At 42.7% G+C, this 26,004-nt stretch overlaps 1 protein-coding gene across 2 annotated transcripts in view; it reads right to left on the bottom strand.

Annotated features, from left to right (window-relative positions):
• Positions 1-222: 222 nt before the first annotated feature.
• The window catches only part of CCN4 (cellular communication network factor 4), a 34,609-nt gene continuing 8,827 nt past the window's right edge, over positions 223-26,004 (bottom strand). The window contains exons 2-5 of one of the 2 annotated variants that reach the window (XM_030971562.1): positions 7,545-7,824; positions 3,587-3,844; positions 1,437-1,630; positions 223-597 (exon numbers count right to left, since the gene is read on the bottom strand). In XM_030971562.1, coding sequence (XP_030827422.1) covers positions 298-597; positions 1,437-1,630; positions 3,587-3,844; positions 7,545-7,800 — 1,008 coding nt within the window. In that variant the 5' untranslated portion in view covers positions 7,801-7,824 and the 3' untranslated portion in view covers positions 223-297. The remainder of the gene's footprint in view (positions 598-1,436; positions 1,631-3,586; positions 3,845-7,544; positions 7,825-26,004) is intronic. The other variant, XM_030971561.1, reaches the window with a different exon arrangement.

The following is a 26,004-nucleotide window of genomic DNA, read 5'->3' as shown; positions in this document are numbered from 1 at the left end:
CCACAACTTATAAAAGTGTGAAAACTCATGATCAGTTGTCCATCTTGGGTGTAGCCTCAGCCAGGCTCTTGTACTGCCCAAGGTGTATTCTTTGAAGGCCTTTTTAATAAATACCTTTAAATAAATACTTTATTCCTTTAACACTGTCTTGCCTCTGTTCTAGGTAGCCTCTCAAGGCATCAACATCCTAACTCAGGAAAAAAATAAATTGCGCATTGGCAATGGATGAAGATTCTCCTTTTATTTTAAAACCTCTGTAAAATCAGAGCAAAGGGTCAATTCCAGCATTCAGCCAATTTAATTAGCGATTTCAGAGTAATCATAGTAATGAGCCAGGTCAGCAAAGATGTCATTGGGGTTCCTGCAGTTCAGGTTGCAAAAACAAGCATTGATCCACATAATTTTCCAGGAAAACTCAGTTCCATCTGGGCACTGAAAGCTCACTTCAATAGTCTTGGACTTGTAAGGTGTGCAGCACCTGTTGTCTGTGCAGACACCACAGTACTTGGGCCTGTAGGGACTTTTGCTCACACACCCAGAGATGGTGTAGTTCACGGGCTCATTCGCCCTGTAGACAGCCAAGCATTTCTTCCCAGGCTAAATCAGAGAAGAAAATAAAAACAAAGAGGTTAATATTCAGTGCTGATACAGGTAGGAAATAAAATCCACCTTGCTGTGGGAGGCTGTGGCAAGGAAGGGGAGATAGGGGGGATGGGGGGCTCAGTTTCTTCTACCAGGTAAACAGTGGTAGGACAAAGAGAAATGGTCTCAAATTGTGCCATGAGGGGTTCAGGCTGGATATCAGGAAAAATTTCTTCACTGAAAGAATGGTTAAGCATTTAAAAAAGCTGCCCAGGGAAGTGATGGAGTCACCATCTTTGGAAGTGTTCAAATACAAATAGATGTGGCACTTTGCAGTGTGGTTTATCAAGCACGGTGGTATTCAGTTGAAGGTTGGGCTTACTGATCTTGGGCATCCTTTCCAACCTTAAGGATTCTAGTCTTCTCTTCTATGATTGCTATGTTTAAAGGGATTTGTAGCTGTTAGGAAGGCTTTTACAGCCCTGATCTAGGGGGTGTGAAAAATTTACATGTTTAGACACAGGAACCCAAAAGCTGCAAGTGGGATACTTGCACAATAGAGCTCATAGCCATGACCAGGAGTGCAGCACTGCTTTCCTGCCAGCTGAGTACAGGGCTGTCCGAGCCAGCATCAAGCACAGCAGGCTTGGCTTGGCTTGGCTTTCCTTGCATGGACCTTTTGGCTGGAGCTGAGACTCTCAGGCAAAGGTTTTCATACCAACACAGGCAGGACATATTTTGGAACTCTGTGCAGCACAGTAAGTCCATGTACAAGTGCAGCCTCATGAGGCCTGAACGCTACCAAACAAAGGCTGACTCAGTGTCCATGGGGTGCACAAAGGAGCAGCCCCCACCTTGATGTGCTGGGTTATATCCACCTCACAGGGCCTCATGTTGCACAGGCGGCTCTCCTTCAGGAGCCGGCACTGCTCGTTGTCGTTGGAGATCCTGGTGGAGATGCCCAGCCCGCAGGTCTTGGAGCAGGGACTCCAGGGTGAGGTGTGCACGATGCAGTTCTTCTGCCAGGCTTCCTCCTCTCCCTCGTATGCTGCGGACACGGATTAACTCCATTTTATCCAGCACGGGCAGCTTTACATATTAAACACCCTCTCCCCAGCTCATTGCACATTCAGGCCACTAACCCAAATAACTAAACCGCAGCAAAGTGGCCCAGCATTCCTGTGAACTCCCTCATCCCACCCCCTTTGTGCTGACCTACTTGTGTCAGACTCTCCATCGCTGCAGGCGCTCGGGGCGAGGGCTCATTCCTTTATTCCCCTTCACAGCCTCACACAAGGGGGTCCTTGTCTGGGACCCCCAGGTGCTGCCACAATATAAACAATTACAGAAGCCTGAGCCAGCGGGTGAAGAGAGGGGATGAGATCTGATCTCATCACGAAGGTTTATTTCTGAGCCCATTCAGTTGGTTCCCCATAGCAGAAAGTGGCCAACAGTCTCTGCTGGATGGCAGAGGGCTTGGGAAGCAGCCACAGCCTTTCACTGGGAGGAAGAACAGCTTCAATAGCTCTCAGAGAGCTCAGCAGCCATTTGAAGAAAGGGTGGGCTCTGTTTTGAAAGCAGCCAACAGCCCCAGTTATGGTTCTGTCCCAGCCTCAGCCAAAGTCCCCACTGCTTTACAGCTCACAGGACAGTCCACAGGCAAAATTCTGATAGAAACTGCTGCACTGAGCTTGCTCGCTGTTACATTTGTTATTATATTAATTATTATATCAAATGTAATAATTGCTACTCTGACTTCTATGAGACTTCTCCTTAGAGGAGAAACGTCAGAAAAGCAAAGTTTTGTTTTGCCCATTTTGAGACACAGGCCATGAGGACATAAGGCCAGTTTCAGTAGCAAATATTCTGAATTTGGACCCACCCCACATTTCAGAGCTATCGGGGACAGAGAAGCAAGGGCTAAACTCTGATGGTTTTAACTCACAAATGAAGACCAAGGCTTTTTTTTTGTGCAACAAAAGACCAAGGTTTGGGAAAAAGCTCTTCCCACCAAGGAGCCAAAATCTTTGTTTATAACAATCCTATCTCTCCTTGAGTTCTGCTTTTGTGGGATGGTCTAAAACATGGAGATAATGTGGCTAATGTCACTACAGTGTGTCACAGGGCATTTTGACAATAATTTTAACACATATGGCAAGTTGAATAAATCTTAAGCATTTGGGACCATGTTTGAGGCAAATGATAGCACCTCTGTGCTGTGGGTTAAGTGATCATTGCTATAAATGTGAGTGTGAGAACAGATGTTTAATGATGCCATCAGTTCAAAATTGATGGAAAGTTGTATTACCATGAAGACAACTTAGTCCAATTCACAGTGAAATTTCCACACAATAACTGCCTTCAAGGTGTTGTGTAAGTTTGAGACTCCTAAGTCCTATCCTAATGTACAGGGGCTTTATAATTGCACTACAATAGCAATATAACCTGGACAGAAAGCCTCGGTGCCAAATTAAACTGAGTCTATTCACTTTCCCAGAGGGTCCAGACTGAGGAAAAAAAATAATATGAAGAATTAAAAAGGACTTTTTATATCTTCAGAGTTCCAGCAGACATGTCCTTCAAAGGAGGCTGTGGCACACAGAATTCTAGAATGGTTGCACAAGCATGTTTGATGAATATTATATTTACGGAATCATGAGATGGTTTGTGTTGGAAAGAACCTTAAAGATCATCTCAATGAACTCCCCTGCCATGGCCAGTGGTAGCCCCCACGAGATCAGGTTGTTTAGGGCCCCATCCAGTCTGGTCTTGACCACCACCAGGGATGGGGCATCCAAATCCATATTGCTGTTAATGAGTTCCACTGCTGTTTGCCTGCCCTGTCCTTCAGCATGTGCTGTGTGGGAGGCTGTGTCTCCCTCACAAAGGTTAGACACCTGCCAGGAATGGCAGTACAAGCTGATCCTCTGCTTGTAGACTCTGCCAGATGGCAAAGGAGAGCTCTGCCTTGGCAAAGGAGAGCTCTGCCTCATTCCCACCGTACCTGCAGAGGAGATGTGGCGTGGAGATGTCTTCCTGATTTTCCTGGAATCATCACAAACCCACTGCTCACAGCACTTCCCTGTCATCTTAATCAGCTTTGGGTTTGGGCACCAGACAAGTGGAGGACGTGAGTTTGTGCACATGGGAACACAGCCCACAGCCCCATTAATGCACGTGCAGTTGTATTTGCAGTTGGGCTGAAATGTCTCCCCATTCTTGTACCTCACTCCATTGAGGACACATCCTACACCAACAATCTCTGAAAAGAAAGAAAAAGAGACAAAAACACACAGAGCACCATTAAAATAATGCTGGCAACAAACACCTCCAATGTGTTCCTTTACCAAGCTGATCCCTGGGCTGGCAGTGCTGTGGAGCCAAGTGTTCAGCCTGATGCTGCACCATGTGTAGTCACACCATCTAGGAAACTGTTTCCACTCTAAATCACAGCAAAAAAAGAGAACCTTTTAATGCATCAATGAAAAAATAAGTTAGAAAATAAAACAAGTTTTATCCACAAATTCTTACTTAAAAAAACCAAGAACATTTCATAGTGTGGTGGTAGGAATTACTCACAGGGGGAGAAATCAAAGTAATTAAAAAAATATTTAGTGAAATTTGAGGTTTTCAGAGACATGAGACATTCATGGAATTGCTTATATGACACAGCTGTTCACTATATCTGAAGCAAAAAGGGAGAATAAACAAGGGAGCAAAAGGACCACCCAAATGGCACTGGATTCCTATATTTAGGAAACTGGATCTTACCCAATTTATGACAGAGCAGTTTTCTTGGAAAATGAAGTACATGTTATAAAGCCATAAAAATAAATATTTGACGTATAATTTTTTATATAAAATCACTGTAAAATGTCAAGCCTTCTGATTGATCATGAACAGGAATCACAGAGCAGCATTTTTTGTTTGTTTGTTTCAAATTCTAGACAGCTATTTGGAAGCAATGGTTTTCAATGGAAAAAATCAAACTTCAGTCTCTTGTTTAGTCACATGGAGGCACTGCTCACGCACTGCTTATGTTTTGAGTCTGGTCAGAAATGGAGCTGTTTCAGGAAAACACAAATTGAAATGCAGGATTAAAATTCTGCAAATGCTTCCTATTTTTAGAATAAGCTGAATGAAAACATCAAGCACAAATCCCTTCTTCTGTACAAAAATGAGAGCTGTTGGAATTTCAAGCACAGATCTCGATCTCCAATTCACACTCAGCTCCAGTCTTTGCAATGCTTCAGCCTTTGTACTGAAAAGGCAATCACTCAGTGCTGGAGCTGGGCCTGAGAATTCAGAGAGACTTCCAGGTATGAACACAGATCATGACAGTTCAAAAAATGCTGTATCTCCTGGTGCTTTCCTATGCGCATATTCCTCCTGGATTATGTTAATTTAGTCTCCTGCAGGTCTCATAAACCAAGAGGATCACCATGAGAACATCCCAAACACAGACAATGGGGCTGTTGAATGCCTTCATGGAGAACCTCACCGAGTCTGCATCAAAATAAAGCAATTTGGAGGCACATCCCTGTTCCCAGCCCCACATGCACAACACCTGCCTCACCCCCTGGGCTTGTGCTCAGCACCTGCTGCCTCTGCTTTGCTGCAGAGAAAAGCCAAGAACAAAAGGAGAGCTGCAGTGACTCCCAGCAGGTTCCTATTTCATGTCTGTGAGATTAAATCCTGGGGCACACCTCAGCATGGCAGTCCAGATACAGACTGAATTTCCTGCAGTTTGACCTCACTCCCTTTCCCAGCACATATTCCTGACTCTTTCAGGGTCTTCAGTTCCCATAAATTACATTGTTTATGTGGCCCTTCACACCCTGGATTCTCTAGATCCAGCCAAAAGCATCCATATGCAAATCCAGTTCCTCACAGCAGTTAGTCCCCAACACCCAGCACAGGATTCCCACTCACAGGAGCTTTCAGACCCCAGGTCAGGACAGAAGCTGGTGGGCTCAGAGCAGGGTGATGCAGCCTCTGTGTGGCCCAGGATACAAAAAGAACACATCAGCAGACCCTGTCCTGCACCTCTGCCTGGGTGCTGAAAACAAAGGAAAGGGCCCAGGTTTTTCTGGCAGTCAGAGACAAACTGCCTCACATCCTACCCATGGAAAGAGCTTCCTCTTGCTCCCTTCAGCTGTGCACGCCATAATGATACTCCCCAAAAACCCATAAATGTCACATAACCACAAATGTCACATGTTGTCATGGCAGTAGGGAGGTGAAAGCACAGACTGGGCATGCCTCCAGAGCTCACTGGAAGAGCTGGGGTCAGTGTTCCTTCAGCACAGGGCTGCTGCCCCTGGCACACCGAGTGCCTGGGATGTGTGGGAGGACTGCAAAGACCAGAAGATATCCAACTAAGAAAACAACCATTTAAATAAATAAACAGATGCAAAGCAGCATGAGGGCCTTTAAAGAGGCCTAGGAAGCCTGATAGCTTTGAGACAGCATCCAGCCTGTTTTCCTCTCCCAGCACAGGGCCAGCTGTAACGATGTCATTCTTGACAATGTTTGTCTAACCTGCTCTTGCAGACCTCTCATGAATGCTCTACACACACTCCAGACAATGCATTTAAATGATCTCATATCCTCTTTTCTTAACCTTAATCTTTTCTAATCTCGAAAATCACTGTTTAAGCTTACAGCTCCTAGCACGTAACTTCTCTTGTTGTTATTTTGCTTGTATCCTACAAAAATCTGGTCAGACAGCACTTTTTGCATGCTTTTTTTTTTCTTTTCTTTTGTGCCTGAGCCAGTGCAAAGCCAAGGTAATTTCTTACTAGACTTCCCACCCTGCTGCTGAGGAAGAGAAATGCCTAGTATCACTTCTGTGAGATTCTTCCAGCTTACACTGAACTTCTTAACTCCTCAAACCTGTCCCTTGTGTAACCTCTGCTCATATTCTAAGTTTATTGAAGCCCACAGTTTGCGAGCTTTTTCCTCTTCTGTGGATCAGTTATTCTATCAATCCATGTCACAGTTAGCTCTCCTCCAGGTTTCCTTTCATCTTTACAATTTCTCTTAAATCATTTGTTTTTATGTTCCAGTCCAGAAGCCCCTTCATTTGAATGGTTTTTCCTGTTTATGAACCTAAAGCCATGACCATATGCTCTAATAACTTACTGAAAGCAGCCTTTATGATCAGCAATGTGTGTGGCTGGGCTGATGATCCTTTCAATTTTGATCATTCCCAGAGTAATAATTTTCAATAATTTCTGACTTTTATGAGAGGGTCGGAGTCCCCTCATGTTCTGGAACACATAACAAATGAATATACTCTTAACACATAAACCACTACCTAATTTCTTTTTGCACTTTTTCTTGAAAAGCATTCCAGTGTCACGGAACCAGGAATTTGCTATCAGAGGTGGAAAGAAATCCTTCTGCCTCATAACAGCTAATGTGACTGTAACTATTGAAAAATTAAGGCTTAAACCTCAATTTGTAGCTGACAACCTCTGATAGGGGATGATTCATTCCTGACCATCTTGACAGGGTATTCTACAGACTACGGACTATCCATCTAAGGTATCCTCTATAGGGAATTAGCCAAAAGTGTCCCCTTAATGCCATGGCTTTCATGTAGGGGCCCATATTGCTTGTCTTTAAATCCAGCTGCCTGCTTATCCTTCCTTCATCCCCAACCTACTACAGCACCTCCTCCTGTTACAGAATAATCTGTTTACACATATGGAGACTTTCAAATGCTGGTTGGTCTTTGCTCTTGGCTGCAGCCAAATCAAAAGGCAGGAATTCAGATGTCATTTCTCATCCAGCCAACTGCCCTGAGAACAAAGACATCTACAAGAGAATGGAAGATGATACATGGAGGAGCTGATTAGCATGAAACCAGGTATCTAAAACGAGATAAATCTTAACCCCTGCTCAGCCAGCTGAGCTGCCAGCCTATATCTAATCAAAAATATATGTACATCACTTACGTGCACATACTCCTATTTCGTACCTAGGTCTGTCTCCACTGTAGTCACAGTACAAGCCCCTGTGGAAGTCACAGGTGTCAGCCTCTGTGCAGCTCTCCCCTCTCTGCTTGGCACACGTCTTGCAGCAGTCACAGCCGTCCGTGACCAGGCTGACGCCGGCTGCACACCGCGGCGGGGACTTGGGGCACTCGCAGGGCCACCTGCAGTACTGAGTCCGTGTGTAGGGCTCTGCCGTGGCTGGGACAGGGCTGCTCATGCTGAGGGAGGTCTGGCCAGTGGCCTGCAAACAAAGAAACACAGCTTGGAGAGCGTTACAGAGAAATGGGGGCTGCAAACCCTGCGCTGCAAACCCTGTGCTGCATAGTCCTCACTTAAAATCCCCTCAGGTCTCATGAGCAAAAAAAAATACTTCAACAAACCAAGCCTGCAAGTCAATTATTCATTATTCATTATTCAATTATTCATTATCAATGAATTATCAAATTCAAAATCTGATAATCAGATAAAAAACCTGATCAAGGTTAATCAAGGTAGGAAAGGGATTTCATGCAACAGTACTGCCATTCCAGGTCACTGTTACTGAGATTGTGGAGTACTGGGATGCCATAGTTCGTATCAAAACCCACAGAAGGTAGAGGCTCATTGCATTCTGAGCTCTGAAATCCCTAGACAATCAACTCTGGATGACATTTAACAGCAGCAGCCATGCTTGTGATACAGGAAGGGTGCAAATCAGACAAGTGACAAAGCAAAGATTTAATTTTTCTGAGAGGATCACTGCAAAGAAAACCTGGGCTGTACATGGGGGTCAAGCAGGGCACATTATCTCAGGCACAGAGACAAATGGAGTTATTCACATGGGGTCAATATGTAGGAGGAGAAGCATAGCACTGTTTGGGCACATGTGGTCTAGAAGCCCTTTCTAGTGCTGCAAAAAATAAGTGCACAACCCTGAAAACTTCAAAGAAGGAAAGTCAGACTCTAGAAATTGCTAAGGCAATTCCCTCCATTGCTGCCTTCCCTGTACTGTACTTTATATCCCCAGTGTTTTTCCTCTTTGCAGTTTGAGATGTCTCAAACAAAAAGTTTTCCAAAAACTCTCCATGAAGAAAATGCCTAACCCAAGAGTTTGTGGGAAAAGACTTAAGGCCCCACAGCTGGTGAGCTATCCATCAGGATATCTTTGCAAAGTGCCTTTACTGTTTTTTACAGTTTCTTTGTTAGCAGGCTCAGATTTTATTACATTTCTAAGCCTGCTACTGGTGTATCTGAAGGTGTATTTAAATATCTTGGAAACTGGCTATCCTATATTTAGAACACTAAATTGTGAACACATTGCTAATCACTGCCAAATAGACAATGTGTTTGCTCTGGGCATAATTCCCAATTCCATTAAGGCCCCCTTTACAAACAGTTGGTCTTAAAGTAGGCTTAAAAACACCTTTAAACTCTTGTTTAAACTGAAACATACCAATATAATTTACTCCCACTTTAAGGCTCCTTGATGCTGTCAGAGTTGTTAAAAGAGGAACATTCAGATTGATGAAAAGCCCTGGCCTTTCAATCCTAGGGGTTTTCATTCCACTCACAATCATTTGAGTAGGTGCAATAATCTGCCACTTGAGAAGAGAGGCCTCCTCAAGTGCCATAAACCTATTTACTTTGTTGCTGATCATTAAAAAAAGTGCTTAATAATCGGGTCTAGATATACAGACAAAAGTCACGCAGCTATTTAAAGAGCTCATTGCCACAGCCCAGCCCTGTAAGTAAATCCCTTCACCATCCCTTGTTTCTATTGTCAACATGAGCAAGCAGCTCTTCCCTGCGCTGATGTGAATGTGTCTGTGAGCCAGCACACGTAGCAAAGAGGAGCCCTCATGCTCCTGTGGGTTTAGTTAATATGTGAAGGGCTAAGGCTGAGTTCTTGTAAAACACAGAACAGCTGGGAGACATTTGGTGGCCTGTGAAAAACAGGAGTTTAGAGTAAATTATCAACGGCCCTTCCTCTAGGTCTGACACCTGAGATGGCTAGGGAATCCTTTCCAGTGTCCTTACAGTGAGCTAGGGCTAAGTTTATAGATAGTTGGGTTGTTGGGGTAAATGTATAAGGTAGTAGGCCTAGAAGATTAATGAGTAGGAGGAAGATTATGAGGGATGTTAAAATTAGGGCTCATTTGTGTCCTTTTTTGTCTAGGGGTATTATTAGTTGTTTTGTGACTAGGTTGATAAATCATAGTTGGAGGATTGAGAGTCGGTTAGTAATTCATGGACTGTCTAGGAAGGGTAGTAAGAGAGCTGGGAATGTTATTGAGATGAGGATTAGTGGGATTCCTAGGAAGGATGGGCTTGAAAATTGATTGAAGAAGCTTAAGTTCAAGGTCAGGTTCAGTGGGTAGTGCTTGGAGCAATGGGTGGTTTGCTAGAGAGGGGATTTATTGACACAAATGACAGAAGTTTGTGTTGGATAATTAAAGAGAAAGTGAGTCATGAAGTGAGCATGATAAAAAATCAGGGGCTAGGGTTTTGCTGTGGATGTGCTGGCTGAATTGTCCAGAGGTGTGGCTGAGTCCCTTGGATGGATAGTGTGGGCTACAAGAACATCTTCAGATAATCAGTGTGGACAGGCATCAAAGTACCATCACTCCTGGATTTTACAAATGGGGAAGGCATGGAGTGATGGGGTTGGCATCATGTCCTAGGCTCCATCACCACCTAAGCAAAACCCAGCCTGTGGAAACCGTTTTCCACTGGAGCCTTTAAAATTGTGCAACCTATACAGCCTTGCAGGCTCTCCTCCTCTCCTCTCCTAAATCCCTCAGACTGTCACTGAGGGAAAAACCATTCTGTAGGTTAATAAAATTATTGGGTTTCCCATTTCTGTGGTCACTGGAATACCTAAGTATCTTTGGAAAAGTCATTCAGCCCTACTACTTCAATGTCCCAGACCCTTTTAGAAAATGGACCCTTCCGTTTTAATGAGTATATTGGTTAAATCATCACGACTAATGCTTTCCACAAGTGCTATCAACAGGAAATCACACTGTAACAGCATTCCCAATGGCTGTTCTTCATTAGAAAAAAACCCTAAAAAAACCTCAAAAAATCCACCCATGTAATTTAAGGTTTCAGGAATCATATTTAGGGTCAGTATAATGCAGAGGAAGACAATGATTTTGTAAGAAATCTGAAATAAGATTTCAGATTAAGAAGGTGATAAGAGCAAAGAGAAAATGAACACTAAAAGTCACAGTAGTGGGGATTTGACAAGCTTATTTCAAAATATCAGAAAGATAAAAGAATATGCCTGTCAGGAAATTAATTTTCTGAAGTACTAGTAATTAACCTGTTTCATTTAATTATTCTTTAATCTCGGAGTCTGCAGATTTGTTATCTTGGGTGCCAAGGAGAAATATTCCACCAAAATTATTCATGAGTTCTAATTTTTCTTCTTCTGGAGATACAAGCCCATCATCATTAAAACAAGATGAAGCCTTTCTCACCCTGCTATGCCTGATAATTCTCTATTAAAGTCACTCCTGATTTATGCTTTGCAAGCTCCAAAATTGCTTTTTGCATCTGCAGAGCAGATTGCTAGCAACAATTCCCAGCTAATTTCTGTCTTCACATTCAAGAGAAGAGAAGGAGAAAATAAAAAAATTACCCACTGTCTGCCGTAGCCACAAACTCAGTATTTTTAATAGCCAGGAGTTTGACTACTAATTTTCAAGATATAAAATGGATAGCAGCATTTTAGCAGCACATTCTTCCTACTGGCAACACATATTTTCAATCTGTTGGAAAATACTTCAATTGTAAGTATGTTTTGGTTTTGAAAACTGGAAGAACCAAGGTATAGTCCTGAAACCAGTGTATGTAGCCCAAACTACAAGTTAGGCAGTCTTATTGCAGAACTTTTACATAGTACATGAGAAACCTCTACCTTCACTTTAAAGCAGTGAAGACACTGCTTTACAATATATAATATATATATTATATATTGTAACAATATACCCCTTTGCTTCCAGCTTTTACAGATGTTTAAAAATAAATTCATGTGTATTGATTTTACTGTTTCAGTGCTGAAAGATCTCACTCTTAAAATGTTTTTCTTTCAAGTATTTTTCTTGTCAGCTGGATGAAGGCAGGGAGAAGCTACCCCTGTTCTTCTTTTCCAGTTTATTGATGGGAAATGTTTAGACAGGAGGGCGAGTTCTAAATTGGATTCCTTGGCTGCCAAGAGAGCTGGAGAAGTGGTTCCATAGCAGCAGAAACCTTAGTATTTTATCAGCTTCCACTGTTTTCTCCTAGGTGGTAATTTAGTCTCAAAGGAGAACTTTTTGCTTCAGTCAGAGCTGCCCAAGCTGTGTTTTGCAGGATACATGTTGTTGGGTGGACTACATTTAATTTCTCACAGTAGAACACATTAAAGAAGTAATTTTAACCTACATTTCTGATACTGCCCTTCTGAGCAAATGCCAGATGTTGTTGATGGGGGGATATGATGTGATCTGGATTATCCTGTTCTCTATCTCTGACATACTCACAAGTGAAAATGATTAGTGAGGAAATTTTATTAAAACATTCTCTGTACTACAAGGTCTGACAACGTCATCCTGTCACTGTTTAGAAGTAAGTCCAGATTTGGAGTTTGACTGTTCTAAATAAGAACACTGAAGTTAAAAACGCAGTTTTATGCAGATACTTTGGGATGCATCTCCTAGGAAAGGGCTGAGCGCTTGTACATAACATATATCTGCTTTCCCCTGGTTCCACCTACTGGCTGAACTATTGAGACAGCACAAGCAGAAATGCCTGTAGAGTCAATTCCAGTTCCAAGAACCACCCTAAGTATTCCCATTACCCAAAATTATTTTAAAGACACCACAGGAGACTCATGCACATTCCCAGAGTTTATCACACTAATCTGATGTAGCACATTCCCAGGACAACACAGCATCTGCAGCTCAACAAATAAGTAAAAAAAAAAAAGACAAAATTAAATATAAACAATCCATTAAATAAAGCCACATACCTTTCTATCCCTTGGTTGTATTTCTGGGCAAGCATAGAGGATGTGTTGTTTCATTCCAGAACTGACAGAAGTTAAAAACTCATAATGCTTGTCAGAGAGATGGCAATGTAAAACAGGACCTGACTTACATCAGCAGGCTTAAATCAGGCCCTCGGGGTAGACATTTGTTCTTGATTTTGCTCAGCTGAAACTTCTGTGCTGAATATTTCTGAATATTTGCATTATTATTATACCCAAAACAGATGGGTTAACAGAGAGCCAGTTCTTACAGGGAGATCAGCAGTAATCATAGTACCATCAGGACTTCCTGGCTGTTAAACTCTTGCAACAAATCCCTGAGTCCCCATGAATGCTCATAAATTGTCACAAGTTAATGCTAGGGACAAGTAGCATCAGGACAGAGATATAAATCTGATTCTGCAGGACATGTAATTTAATGGTCAGAGGAAAATATGATTATGCAGGGTTCAGCTTCCTCATGCATGAGAGTCTAGATACCTCATTAAAATTGATCCCAGCCTTGAAATCTCCTGGACATATTATGAAATAACAGACTCTGAACCCAGAAAATATAAGACAGTTTTAAAGATGTCAGGTGCCAGCTGGATTTATTCTTGCTGTGCATGGTAGGTTGAGCAGAAAAGAACATTCTGCATGAAGGAAAACACCCAATAGCCTAAGAAAATAAAATATCCCCAGTGAGCCAACCATTATATGTCTTTGGATCCATGAATGATGAGCAATCAGCTTCCCGTAACTTTATTTTGGGAAATGTATCTGTGGGAAGAATGTAGACAGATGTTTGGAATAGCCTTTTCTAACTCAGTTTAGACAATTACAGAGTAAAGATTACATACATTCATCTCTTTGCCAAAAGATTGCTTATACTGGCAAACTCAGTGTGACCTCCCCTTTTCTTCATATTTTTCCATTGAGTATTCAGAGGGAAAAAAAACCTTCCCTGTTAGAAAGCAACCTGATGTTTTATAACTGTTGTCCCCTATAGAAGCATTTACTTAGGAGAGCGTGGCCTAAAAATGTTTGAGCATCATTAACAAATTGACACTGCCACCACCGACTCCACAAACAGAGATATTGAACAGCAATTTATGTGCTCTAAGAGCATTTTAATGTCTTGTGCTGCAATGAGCTCATCCCATGAAAGAAGCTTGAACTGGAGTTTGAAAAGTAACAGGGAACATCTGGAGGAGCAACGAGAAAAGTCTCCAGAAGGTACAAGCAGACAGACTTCAGTTTTAGGAAAGGGAAAATGCGTGTGGACCATCCAAGATCACAGAGTTTGAAACCATCCTAAAACGGCACAGTACAAGATATGGCTCTACCAGCCAAAAGCTGGGTAGCAACACCAGTATCAGGTCCAGCAGCCAGACGGGAGCAGAGTGCTTTGGCAGAGGTTTTACTTTACAAGTGGCCTTGTTCTGCACTTGCTTATCTCCTTTTCAGTCATGGCTGTGAAATCAAAAGGAAGATCCTTTTTATCTTCTTACCCTCTTGGGGACATTCTTCCGTGCTGTGCATAAAAAGTAAAGAAAAATTTAAAAGCTCCACTTATTTGTTTGGTTGTGGTGTCTTTTCCCATGACAAGAGTAGTCCAGATTTCATTAAATTCTTCAATATGATCTTCGTTTTCATGATTTTTTAAAAGAAAAATATAAATCTGCATTTTCAAGTATCCTGAATTTTCTGGTTTTGTTCCAATGCAGAGAATTTTGACTTAAAACAACTTTTCATTTTTAAATTTCAATGTTATTTAAATTCTGTAATCTGAAACAATTTGCTTGATCTAATATCTGCTCTTGCCTGGAGTTGCTAATTAACTGATTAAGTCATGCATCCCTATTTCCCTTAAAAAACAATTTTCCCTCCATATCAAGTTTTCACAACTATTTCTCTCTAACTCTGAATTTCTGAGTTGGTCACTTTATTTTCCAACTATCAAAGTTTCTTCCTCCTTGAAATCCATATTAAGTGCTCTCACTTTGCAATTGTTGTGTTAATAAGTTTATTTAGATGCAATAAGGAAAAGAATCTGGTTGTGGTGAGATATCAATAGAACAATTAATTCCCTGGACTATAGTCTTGAACTCTCACTTCAAATGGTCTACCTGGGAATTTGCAGTCTAGAGCATGGCAACCAAGATGGTCAGAGACCAAAAGGAGAAGACACTGAGGGAGCTGGGCTGCTCTCAGTCCACTCTTCCCAGGGGTAGCAGAGGGTGAAACAATGGGCAGAAGCCACAAAATATATCTGGGGAGGTTCTGAACACAACTGCTTTACCAGCAGAGCAAAGCACCACCAGGACAGGTCGTCCAGGGAGGCTCTGGATTCTCCATCCTCACATGTTGCACTCAGAGGGTAAGGACAGCCAGCATTCCTGGCAGCCTGTGCATGCACACCTTGCCAAATCCACATGTGAAAATGCCCCCAAACCCAAACCACCTGCAGGGCATCTTCTCCAGTTCAGTTCTGCATTGTGCTACCTAAAATCTGCTTCTGGCTCATAAATGGAATAAAAAATGATCTATTTTTTAAATGGTGCATATAATGCAAATAAAAGAATTCTATTTTTCAAGACCATCCCATCTCCTATCATAAGCCCAGCCAAACAAAAGCTATTTGACAGATTATTATTTTATTTGATGACAGGAAACATAGCATAAATCTGGTTTTGTAGCTGGAAGGAAAAAGAAGCTGCTGCTACTGCTACTTTAATGGTCCCTTTGGAACACATGGCATGCCTGGCTTCATCCAAAAAACATAGCTGCCATTTAATACAGTGTTGTATCATTACATCAAAGCCACCTCAAGACTCTCAATGAAAGATGAGCAGTCTTTGCACTGCTACATCCCTGTGGTTAAGTAAAAAACAGATGAAACCTACAACTTGTCTGAATAAACAGCAGCATTTCCAGATACAGAGTCCCATCACAAAAGGGTATTTTGTGCCAAGTGTGGCATATTTTGGTAACTGTGGCTCATGATATATTATAAGATCTGCTAGAAAATGCAGATGGAAGACAGAGATCAGCAAAATCCTTAGGGCCAACAGAAAATGCCAGACTTCTGCATACTTGAGGAGGACCTGAAACTAATCCTGAGTCACATTGCAGAACATTATGATCCAGCTTGAAGTGGTATGTGTTATCTCACTCTTTGCCAGGCACAAGTCTCTTGTAGCATCTGAAGTGAGCTGGTTCTGTGTGTGCAAAAGGATCACTAAAGCAGCATTTGTACATTTGAAGCAAAGACATCCCCAGCACAGTGGATGGTGGCCTGATCTGGGTGTGGTCTGGCCATAATTCTGTGAGGAAAGATTCTCTTCACAGAATCATGGAATCCAAATAATCCACCAGACAGGCTTTAACTACAGCCTGTGGCTCTTTCTAGAAAACCAAATCAGGAAAGCTGGGAAACAAAGAGTAGGAGAGGAGTATAATCAGATTTTATCTAACACCAAGCAGGGGGAAAGAATAATGGCACGAGTGCAATTCCAAGTGCCAGCAATGACAAACCCCATCCACGTGATTGCTGTGTTGTGCTTGCAAGGACAAGACTTGCACTATGGTCTCCACCACAGCTCAGCTCAGCTTGTGATACTTTCACATCTGTATTGTGAAAAATTCAGCTGATATCTCCCACCATGAATTTCTCTGAGAAAAAAAACAGATCAAATTCCAAAGATCAAATGGAACAGCAGTTAAATGAAAGAAGGGAAACATGACTTGAAGATGCATCCAGACAGCGAGAGGTCTGACTGATGTTCTGAACAAGCAGCAGGCATCTGGAAATCCCTGGAAACAGGACCATGGCAGTGCTAAGACATCTGGGAAGTGAATGAGTGTTGTCATCACACTGAGGGTGCAGAGGAAAGAGAGACTCACACAGAAGACAAACCACAAAACCTCCCTGTGAGTTAAGGTCATTGACATGGTTAAGGCAGGGTGAGGCACAAACCATGAACATGAGGTAGCTGGAGTGCCCAGGTTGTCACAAAGAGGAAAAGGGGAACTGAACACCTTCTAATTTCCCCCTCATCACCCTCTGAGGGCATCTGATCACTGACAGCAACACAGAAAGAGCACAATGGCCTGTGCTACTTCCAAGGGTTATGTTTTCTGCCCTCACTGTCATGTAAGTCATGGAATCACAGAAGATTAGGGGCTAATGTGGATGTCTCAAACACCAACAGCCAAACAGCTGTGGAGCCAACCAAAGGTGTTGGTAATAACACACTGTGAGGAAGAACAGCACATGGCTGGAGAAGGGATCATGGGCAGGTAGAGGGAGTACACTTCTGGGATAAATGTCCTCGCTCTGGCTCCTAGAGATTAACACAATGCAGTACAGAACAAGGGCAGGATGAGGAATAGGCTCAGAGGGAATCAAGACCATTAAATGCCCCCAAAACCCTCCAACCCATTTCCAGAAAAGTCAAAAAGAACAGATTGTCTGTGCATGCTAAATAATTTCCATAGAAAATTAGAAACTTATTTCCAGGGCAGGGAAGATTTATCAATAAAATAGTACCCCCATGAAGCCCTGGTGTGTGTGACCCCCAGGAATGTGGACACCCTATCAGATGGATCACCAGGACTGGTGATGTCACTCTTCCTCCTCTCTCTCCCCTTTAATCCAATCCACCTCTCTCTCTCTTTTCTCTATCACCCTATACCTTTACCCAAACCCCACTGCTGTGTGCTTACACTAGGAGAACAGGGTCTGACTTACGCCAATTTCCATGCAAAGTGAGCAATTTACCAATAAAACTTTGTCAATTTTCATGGACTTTTGTCATTGTTTGTCAACATGAACCCCCACGAATCTTGTGTGCTTCCCTTTCTTAGAAGGGTGGGACACCATGTAAAGTGCCTTCTGCCTCTTTCAAAATCCCAGACAGAATTCCCATGACATTTCTCTATATTACAGTGTGAAATGATTCACTCAGACACACATCTAAACAATATTCAGTTCAGGGATGTGAAGGAAAGTATAAAACAACACACAGCACAGAGCAGATGCTGCTTTAAACCATATCCTGGAGGAACTGAAGTAGAGAATTCCCTAGGGAGACATTATCTTCCTAATCTGTTTACTTCCTAAAGCTGGTATCAAGCTTTTAGCCATATCACAGGGTACCAATGTCAAACAGCTGCCTCTTAAAATCCCCCTGACAGATTTAATTATGTATTTTGTCATTGTGCTTTAGAATGTGCAGAAAAGGTTCTCCAAAGGAAATCTGAAATCCTTTGCAGCAGTGATGCCTAAAAAGAGCAAGCGGCAGAATGCTAACACAGGTCTTCTGAGCATTTTTTCATCTGACTTGAAAAGCAAAAATTTACAAAACAACAACACACACACATGCAAAAATAGACTTAAGACTTTTAAATAAAACCAGCAAATTCAGTATAAACGTAGCTGCAAGCATTGCATGAGATCAAACGTACAGAAGACCATGGTTGGAAGGGAGTCTGAGCCCAGGCACAGCAGGTAGGCAGCAAGCCAGACACGGGGTGGTCCATAAGCTAGAGAAATGATGAATTGCTCTAAGCTCATATTAGAAGCTAAACTGAGATCAGCACAAACAACCTTGCCAATTTTATGGTGAGATCATTTAGCAGGAGCACAGTGATTAGCTGGAGGCCTGCTTTTCCCAAGCTTTGCTGAACTTATCTGCCTAAATCCCTGGAACAAGCCCAGCCTATCGGAAGAAATTTACTAGCTCAACATGTGGAGCAGAGACATTATGTGCCAAAACATGTACACAACAAACCTTCCCAATGATGATATCAAAGAGCATTAGGCCTAAAGCCATGAGGATGGAAAAGAAAACTAAAAAAAATCTGTAATTTGTTAACTTTTCTAGATGGTAGTTGAGACACTGAAGTAGATTGGAGTACAGGTTTTGTAAGCAGAAAGGAAGAGACTCTAAATTTCAGATACTCAATGTACTCATCCCCAGATGTACCAGATCCAGGACAACCCTGTGCTCAGTTTTTTATGATCTGTTACAAGTGTCAGGCCTGCACAGGTAGTTTGTAGTCTACCAAAACGGACAATGTCAGAAAGAAGCATCCTCTTTCTTTGAAATCTAGGAAAACAGATCAAGTGACATTACCCAGCTGCTCAACTCAGTCTCAGGGGCGGTCAGATGTGAAATGCTGTACAGTACCTGAATTAGGAGATGTGCAAAAGGACATCAGAAGCCCACAGACTGAATGCCATCTAGAGTGAAAATTACCCCCTAAAGCTGGCACCAATCTGGGACAGATGAGTTCTTCATGACAGACTTTAACCTATCTGAGGATCATGCTAGAAATCAACATCAGCACTGCATTTCCAAGAGAGCAGCTAATAAGACATGTCAAAACACAAATTGTTTTTACATATTATAAATTTTCTTAGTGCTGTCATTAACTTCATGTAAGCTACAAGCCCAACCACAAGCAAACCAACCTCCACTTTTTCTTAAAGAAAGGAAAAGAAAATCTGCTTTCAAGACAAGGCCCATCAGGAGGGAAAGGTTTTGGAGCACACAGTCATTTGAGGGTCAATCTATCCCATTAAAGGTATAAAATAAACATTTTTCTTCTCTGTGAATGTAGAAGCTATTCATTTCTTACACACATCCAAGAGGATCTCTGACCAGATTTCCCCCAGAAAAGGCAAGAATCCAGTAGAGAAGGTTGCTCAGAGCCCCGTCCAGCCTGGCCTTGAACTCTTCCAGAGACAGTCTGTCCAAAACTTCCCTGGGCAACCGTGTCTGTGCTTTACCACCCTCACAGTAAAGGATTTCTCCCTAATATTTAATGTAAATGTGTCCTCTTCCGATTTAAACCTGTTCCCCCTTGTCCTGTCACTGCCTGACCATGTAAAAAGTCTCAGTCTCTCTTTTTATAAGCTGCTTTTATAAGTAATGGAAGGCTACAATGACTCCACCATGAAGATTTCTCTTTTCCAGGATGAACAACCCAAAATCTTTCAGCTGGAGAGACAGAGCTGGAGAGAGGAGGAGAAATGGAGGAAATCAGTTTTGATTGGGACCTGGAGATGCCCATGCAGTTACAAATAAACTATAAAAGAGAAGTTCCTTTTCTAATGTAGACCACAAAGGCACATGTTAATTGCACATGGATGCATCTTGTTCACTTCTCACAGTCACTGCAAAGGATAACTGACAGGCAGAACAGCATGACTAAAATAGCAATGCCTTAAAAGCATATTTATGCTAATAAAAGTCAGATAATTTGCACTGACAAATTAATTTGATCTAGTCCGCAAAATAAATCTCCTGGCAGTCAAATGTATGAGTGTTTTGGCTCCAAAAATGTGCTGGAGCAAGTCACCAGCTCTGTGCAGGGCTGTAGACTTCAGGTTTGGTTATAAGCAGTAACCACACTTGTGAGACACTCAGTAGGTCACTGGGATCTTTGGCACTGGTATCAGAAATGTGTCAAAACCCACCCAAAACTCTCCTCGGGTTCACTGACAAGGAGCTGCATTCACAGCTGCTGGGTGCAAACCCTGGGCCCCAGTCTGCTAAATGCAGAGGGGATCATTGCATTGACCTCACAGGGGTCTTGACAACTCTGCATAAAATGCCTGATTTTAATGCAGCCAAAGGTGGAGAATATAAACTCTGCATTGGAAGAGTAGAGCATGGCTTTGCTGTTTGAACTCAGCTTTAACCTCTCTGTGCCTGCAGAACAGGAATGGTAACAATTCTCTTGCTACAAGGAACAAATTCTGAAGATTGTGAGTTGCCCAGACCATGGAGGAACATGCAGCTGCCAGGAAGAAGGGAATGAATGCAGGTGAGGGAGACCCCAAGAGTTCCCTATGAAGATATCAGTATGGACAGGGAGAGGTGGGAAACCCAGAGCTGCTACAAGGGCTATAACCTCGGGGCTTTGCTGGGGCTGCACCTGGGAAGAATAAATTTCTACCCACTCACCCACAGAAATATCCTTATTCAGCTTTTAGCATATGATTTATCTGAATATGACTTTCAGATGTGTCTGGAAGAGCTCAAATATGGTGGAACACCACAACTGAGCAACTTTAAGAAATCTACTTTAGTAAAAAGGATTTCTCCATTTTCTTCACTTAAGAGGAACAATGATCTGGCAGCCAGCACATTCCTCAGGCCGGATATGCCTGCAGCTCCAGCAGCAGAGAGGTTTCACTCAGGATGGCAGAGTCAGGTGCAGCCAGGTCCTCACCAATGGGTATGGTATCACAAATGCCATCAATTAAATAGGATGTAATATCCCCAATGCCATCTATTAAATAGTGTGCAGACCCAGAAGGAAAACAGAGATAGGTGATGATTTTGTTCTGGTATGAAGGGCTGAAACACCCCTAGAATGTAATTTATCCCAAGCTGAGTTCTATTAGACACTTTCTCATCTCGTGCACTAAAAATTCTCTTTACAGAATTCTGGTACATTGGTTTTCTGCTGGTGTTCTTGCCAGGAAATTTAATAATTTCAATTACTCTGGATTAAACTTAGAAGATTCAATTGTTTCCCCTCCACCAAAACAACATGACAAAATGTGGATTGTGAAGGACAGAAGTGTTTTCACCAACAGCAGGAGGAAATCCTGTTCCTTTTGAATGAACTGTTAAGCTACAGTAGGATGTGTAATGTGTAAGGATGTGCAAAAAGAAGAAGGAGGGAAAAAAAAGATGCTCTGACAGAGAAGTTAGAAATTTCCTTTTAGGAGAGAAACTGGAGATGCTGGAGCAACATAACTGCAAGATGTGAAGGGTTAAACTCTGTGTTTACAGAGCCATCCAGTAGGAAACACAGCTGTATCAACGGGAAGTGGAATTTGGAGTCAGAAGTGCATTTTTAAACTTGTTCTTTTCTTTCTCAAACCTACCAAGGAGATTAACAGTGGAGATTTAACACAAAAAAGAAAGACCTCAAGTGTGCACATTCTGTAGCAGCAAAGGACAGAGAGGGGAGAGGTCAGATCCAATGTGCTGGCACAGCACTTAGCAGCAGTAGCATCCTCTTTGCAGCCCACCATGAAGACATAAAGCCTATGCAAGCCTCAAGGAAGTCTCACATGATGGGAATTTACTGACACGGGGATGACTGACAGGCTCTTGGGTCGAGCTGACCCAGAAGCAGCCGAAGTTCTGTGGACCAGACCTCCATGGCTGTCCATCTCAGCATACATCCCCACATCTTGCCTGGCCTCCAGGCCACTTTTCTCCTCTCTCCCCTACTCTCCATGATTGAATACCCCTAAGAAGTTATGATTTCAATTTTGTATTTCTCAATTCCGTCAGCCCAAATCCCAACCCTGGAGGAGTGTCCAACTCTCATTGGTTTCAATAGGAAACTCAGACACAAAGTAGAGAAAAATAAAGAGATGTTAGAATATTGGTGTGGATCAGGTTCCTGACCCTATTCAGAGCTCCCATTAGCTTTCCAAGTAAACAGTGGAATTCAGCATTTTAACTGTAATACAAAAGGACTTTTCTTCCTCCACCCCCCATTTCTGATACAATTCATTACAACTCTGCAAAAATGGCAAGAAGTGCATTAGCATTTTTACCAGAAAGTGAGTAAAAAACCTGCAAATTTTGTTACAGGGCACTTGGAGTGTCCTTCCTACTCAGTCTCTTTTATTAGAAAAAACAAACCACAGACACACAAGCAAGCCAGCCTGTTACAGAGACTGACACAAAATGAGAAGAAACAACATTTTAGTTTTCCAAATACACTCATTTTGCAAGTCAAGAATTAATGATTTCAAGTCTGCTACAAACTACATGGTGGCTGGGGGGAGTTTAAGGCTTTAGGGACCAGAGTCTCACCTCCCATGTTCACAGAGCCCACAACCATTAAACCCCCAGGTCAGAAGAGAAAACAGATACTGCCTGCTGTGTAGCGGCTGTGGAGAGAGGATGCCTGGGTTTCACAGTCACTCTGCCACATTTTTGCCTTCTTTTCAACCATTAAGAGGGATTTAGATCTAAATCCTGTTTATTTGGGGGTTTTATTTCAGGTAATTACTCAGCTCAAGGGGAAATGGTGATGTATCATTTCATGCCATAGATCTTAATAGCATCAAATAATCAACACAGATTGACCCCAAAAAAACCCCAAAAAAACCCCAAAAAACTCCCCAAAAAAACAACAACAAAAATCAAAAGCAAAAATTGTCTTACACTTTAATAGCATCAAAGGGAAATAAGATGATCACAAAATATTATGAGATTTAAAAAATACCCAGAAGAACCAAGGCTTTCCACAGGCAGAGGCTGAAAATCCAGAGCAAGCGCCAGGAGGCAGCAGGTATGCTCACAACATTAAGATCATTCAGAATGTCTGCTATTCAAATATCTCAGAAAGATTTATTTAATGTTCATGAGAAGGGAATAAAAGAATGGTTTTGTTCCAAAACAGTGTTTCCTCAGCACTGAACTGGGGTTCACAAGGAAGTTCCCATCAACAGATGTTCTGAGATGGTCTCTGCATCTCGGGTTTAAGGGAAATCTCTTTTTAATAGTTTGGCTACTTGATAACATTCTTTAAAAAAAACCCTTGAATTCAGATTCAAAATTTTCACCTTGATGTTCTCTCAGATTTGTAAAGTTTCCTTACTTTGTCATGGGCAATTTCACCACATCTGGTCTGTGTTGGTCTGGATTTCCACAGACCTGGCACGGGAAAGTTCCTTCTCTTGGCTGCTAGCTCATGGCTGGGAAAAGAATTCTTTCCCTTTCTGAAAATCAGCAGCACTTGGCTGAGAATGTTTGGCATGCAAGGCTTGGATAAAGCTGGTTATAAAGGTGGTCAGCTCCCAGGGCCAGTGCATTGTGACAGCTCTGAATCAGGAGTTTGCTCCTGTCCTGGAGCCCACGTCAAGGGGAGCCCATTGGGTATTGAGTTTGCAGGGAATGCCCCAATGAAGGCAGGAATGATGCATCTGACTCCATGTTCTCAGAAGGCTAATTTATTACTTTATGATATTATATTATATTAAAGAATACTATACTATACTAAAGAATACAGAAAAGATACTGAACACTAAAAAGATAATAATGAAAACTCATGACTCTTTCCAGGGTCCCGACACAACTTGGCCCCAATTGGCCAATGAGTCAAAACAACTCACACCAGAATCCAATGGAATAATCACCTGTGGGTAAACAATCTCCAAACACATTCCATTCCAACACAGGAGAAGCAAATGAGAAATCAATTGTTTTCCTTTTCTCTGAGGCTTCTCAGCTTCCCAGGAGAAAAATCCTGGGCAAAGGAATTTTTTCAGGGCGAAGGAATTTTTTCAGAGAATGTGAATGCCACAGCTGGGCCTGTGGGTGCCCAGGCCCCAGGGTCACCACCTGGGGTTCATCTGCCTTGGCAGCCGCACACTGTGGCCCTGGGAGACAAAGAGTCCCTGCTGCTGAGTGGAGAACATCACAGGGTTCTCTCAGCCATGTTTTGGCTGCCCAGAGCAGCAGCTGAGCACAGCATCAAGGATGAGAAGCCAGCAGGGAGACAAAGCCAAAGGGAGCTTGGGGAGATCACCTGGATAAGTATCCCATGTGAGGCCTGGGAGATGGGCTGATCCAAACAATTTTTCTAAAGGATATTTTTTTCTTTTCAGTGAGAATGCTCTGGAGGAGCAGTCAGCAGAGTGATGGCTATGGGAAGCTTCTTGTCCCACGTGCCATGAAAGAGAAGGAAGTGGGGATGCTGAGTCCCTGAACAGGGAGAACAGGCTGAAGATCTGACCCAGAAACTGCAAAAAGAGCAAATTTGTGCAGTGGGAGCGAGGGGGCTCAGAAGTCAGAGCCAGCTCTTGAGCCAGCCTGGGCTTTGCACTACAGCCTTAAACCAGATATGCCTGAAGATCAGATCCTCTTTTAATACACAACAGAAAGCCCCAAAAAGCAGTTGTACCTTCCCTACCACCTCTAACAAAAGCTGACACATTGCAAATGTGGAAGAAAGAAAATAGAGACAGGCCTTGACTTTTACAAGACTTTGGGGGCAAAACCATAGCTTTTGAATTAAATACAGTGGAAACTACAAGTAAGGAAAAGGGAACACTTCCTGGCACAAATACACTAAGAAAAAAAGAAAAGGAGTGAAATTATAAATATAGAAAAAGGATGAATTGAGCTGGAGAATTAATCCCTTGGACCCCAAGGTCAGTGGAAACAGAACTGAAATACAGAGCTTTGGTAAAAAGAGATGCCAGAGAATGAATCTAAAAAACTGATGCAAGAATTAAATATGAAGGCTGATATACTTAAAAGTATCACCTCTCTGGCTTGGAATGCACATACATCACATGCAAAAGCAAGAAGAGGTTGTCACATTCTGTTTCTAGGAGGGATTACTCATCGTGGAAAGAAGCAACTTTCATGAGGGTGATATTATTAAATGATCCTGTTTTAATCTGGGGCCCCAGAGATGAAGTGACTGTCCCACAGGCAGACAGGATATCTGTGGCAGAGCCAGAAATAGCGGTTAGATTTCTTGTTCCTACACTGCAACCATACCATGATCCCTCCTCCTACCCACAGCTAATAAACGGAGTTCTTACTGGATGCAAAAAAGAAATCATTCCACTGAGCTGCCTCTCAGGTGCTGTCAGCTCAGCAAAGCTTCTTAGTGTTTGGCTTTCAACCCTCACATGCACCTGATACCTGCAAAAGGGCAGAACTCTTTCACCTCTCCAACACTTTCAAATCCCACACATCAGTGGTGATCAGCAGTTTATAGCTTGATGGATCTGTGCAGTGATGAAATGGGTCTTTCACACGATTCCCTCTTGCTTGCAGGCAGCTCTGATACTGCTGAGACTAAACCAAGCAGGTGACAAAATTCCTGTTTGTGATCCAGAGACCTGCTGAGCCTGTGAATGTCACAACACAGAACAAAACGAAGCAAAACCAAACAGAACTTTGCTCAGGCCAGGGTATTGCTGCCACTTCCCCATCCCAAACCATGCCAGCCTGGAAAGTGGCAACACCTCAGCCCTTGAAGAGTTAACGCTGCTGCTCGCACCCGTGGAGGAGGACAGTGAGCTGTCTCTGGGAGGATGAAGATGAATTGCTAACGATGTGGTTACCAACATTTTGGTCTCCCACAGCCCCGACACGCGAGGGCAGTGTTGGTGCACAAATGGTGCTCCCAGCAGCGCCCTGCTTCTCCCAGCAGAGCGTCCCCCGGGCAGAGGCTGCTCCACGAACGCCTTTTGTGCCAGAAAAACCACATTGGAGAAGGCAATGGGGAGGGGGCAGGAGGTGTTAAGGCAGGATATTTATATCCAGTCAGCTCTCACTGCAGAGGCAGTTTTTCTAAGGAGGTTTCCCTTGTATGTTAGAGGGTGAACAATGAAACCCTGATCAAGTCCTTTACAGCCAAATAGTCACA

This window comes from Camarhynchus parvulus, chromosome 2, assembly GCF_901933205.1.
Source record: "Camarhynchus parvulus chromosome 2, STF_HiC, whole genome shotgun sequence".
Taxonomy (NCBI): domain Eukaryota; kingdom Metazoa; phylum Chordata; class Aves; order Passeriformes; family Thraupidae; genus Camarhynchus; species Camarhynchus parvulus.
The sequence above is the reverse complement of the archived record's forward strand: the minus strand, read 5'-3'. Positions and strand labels throughout refer to the sequence as shown.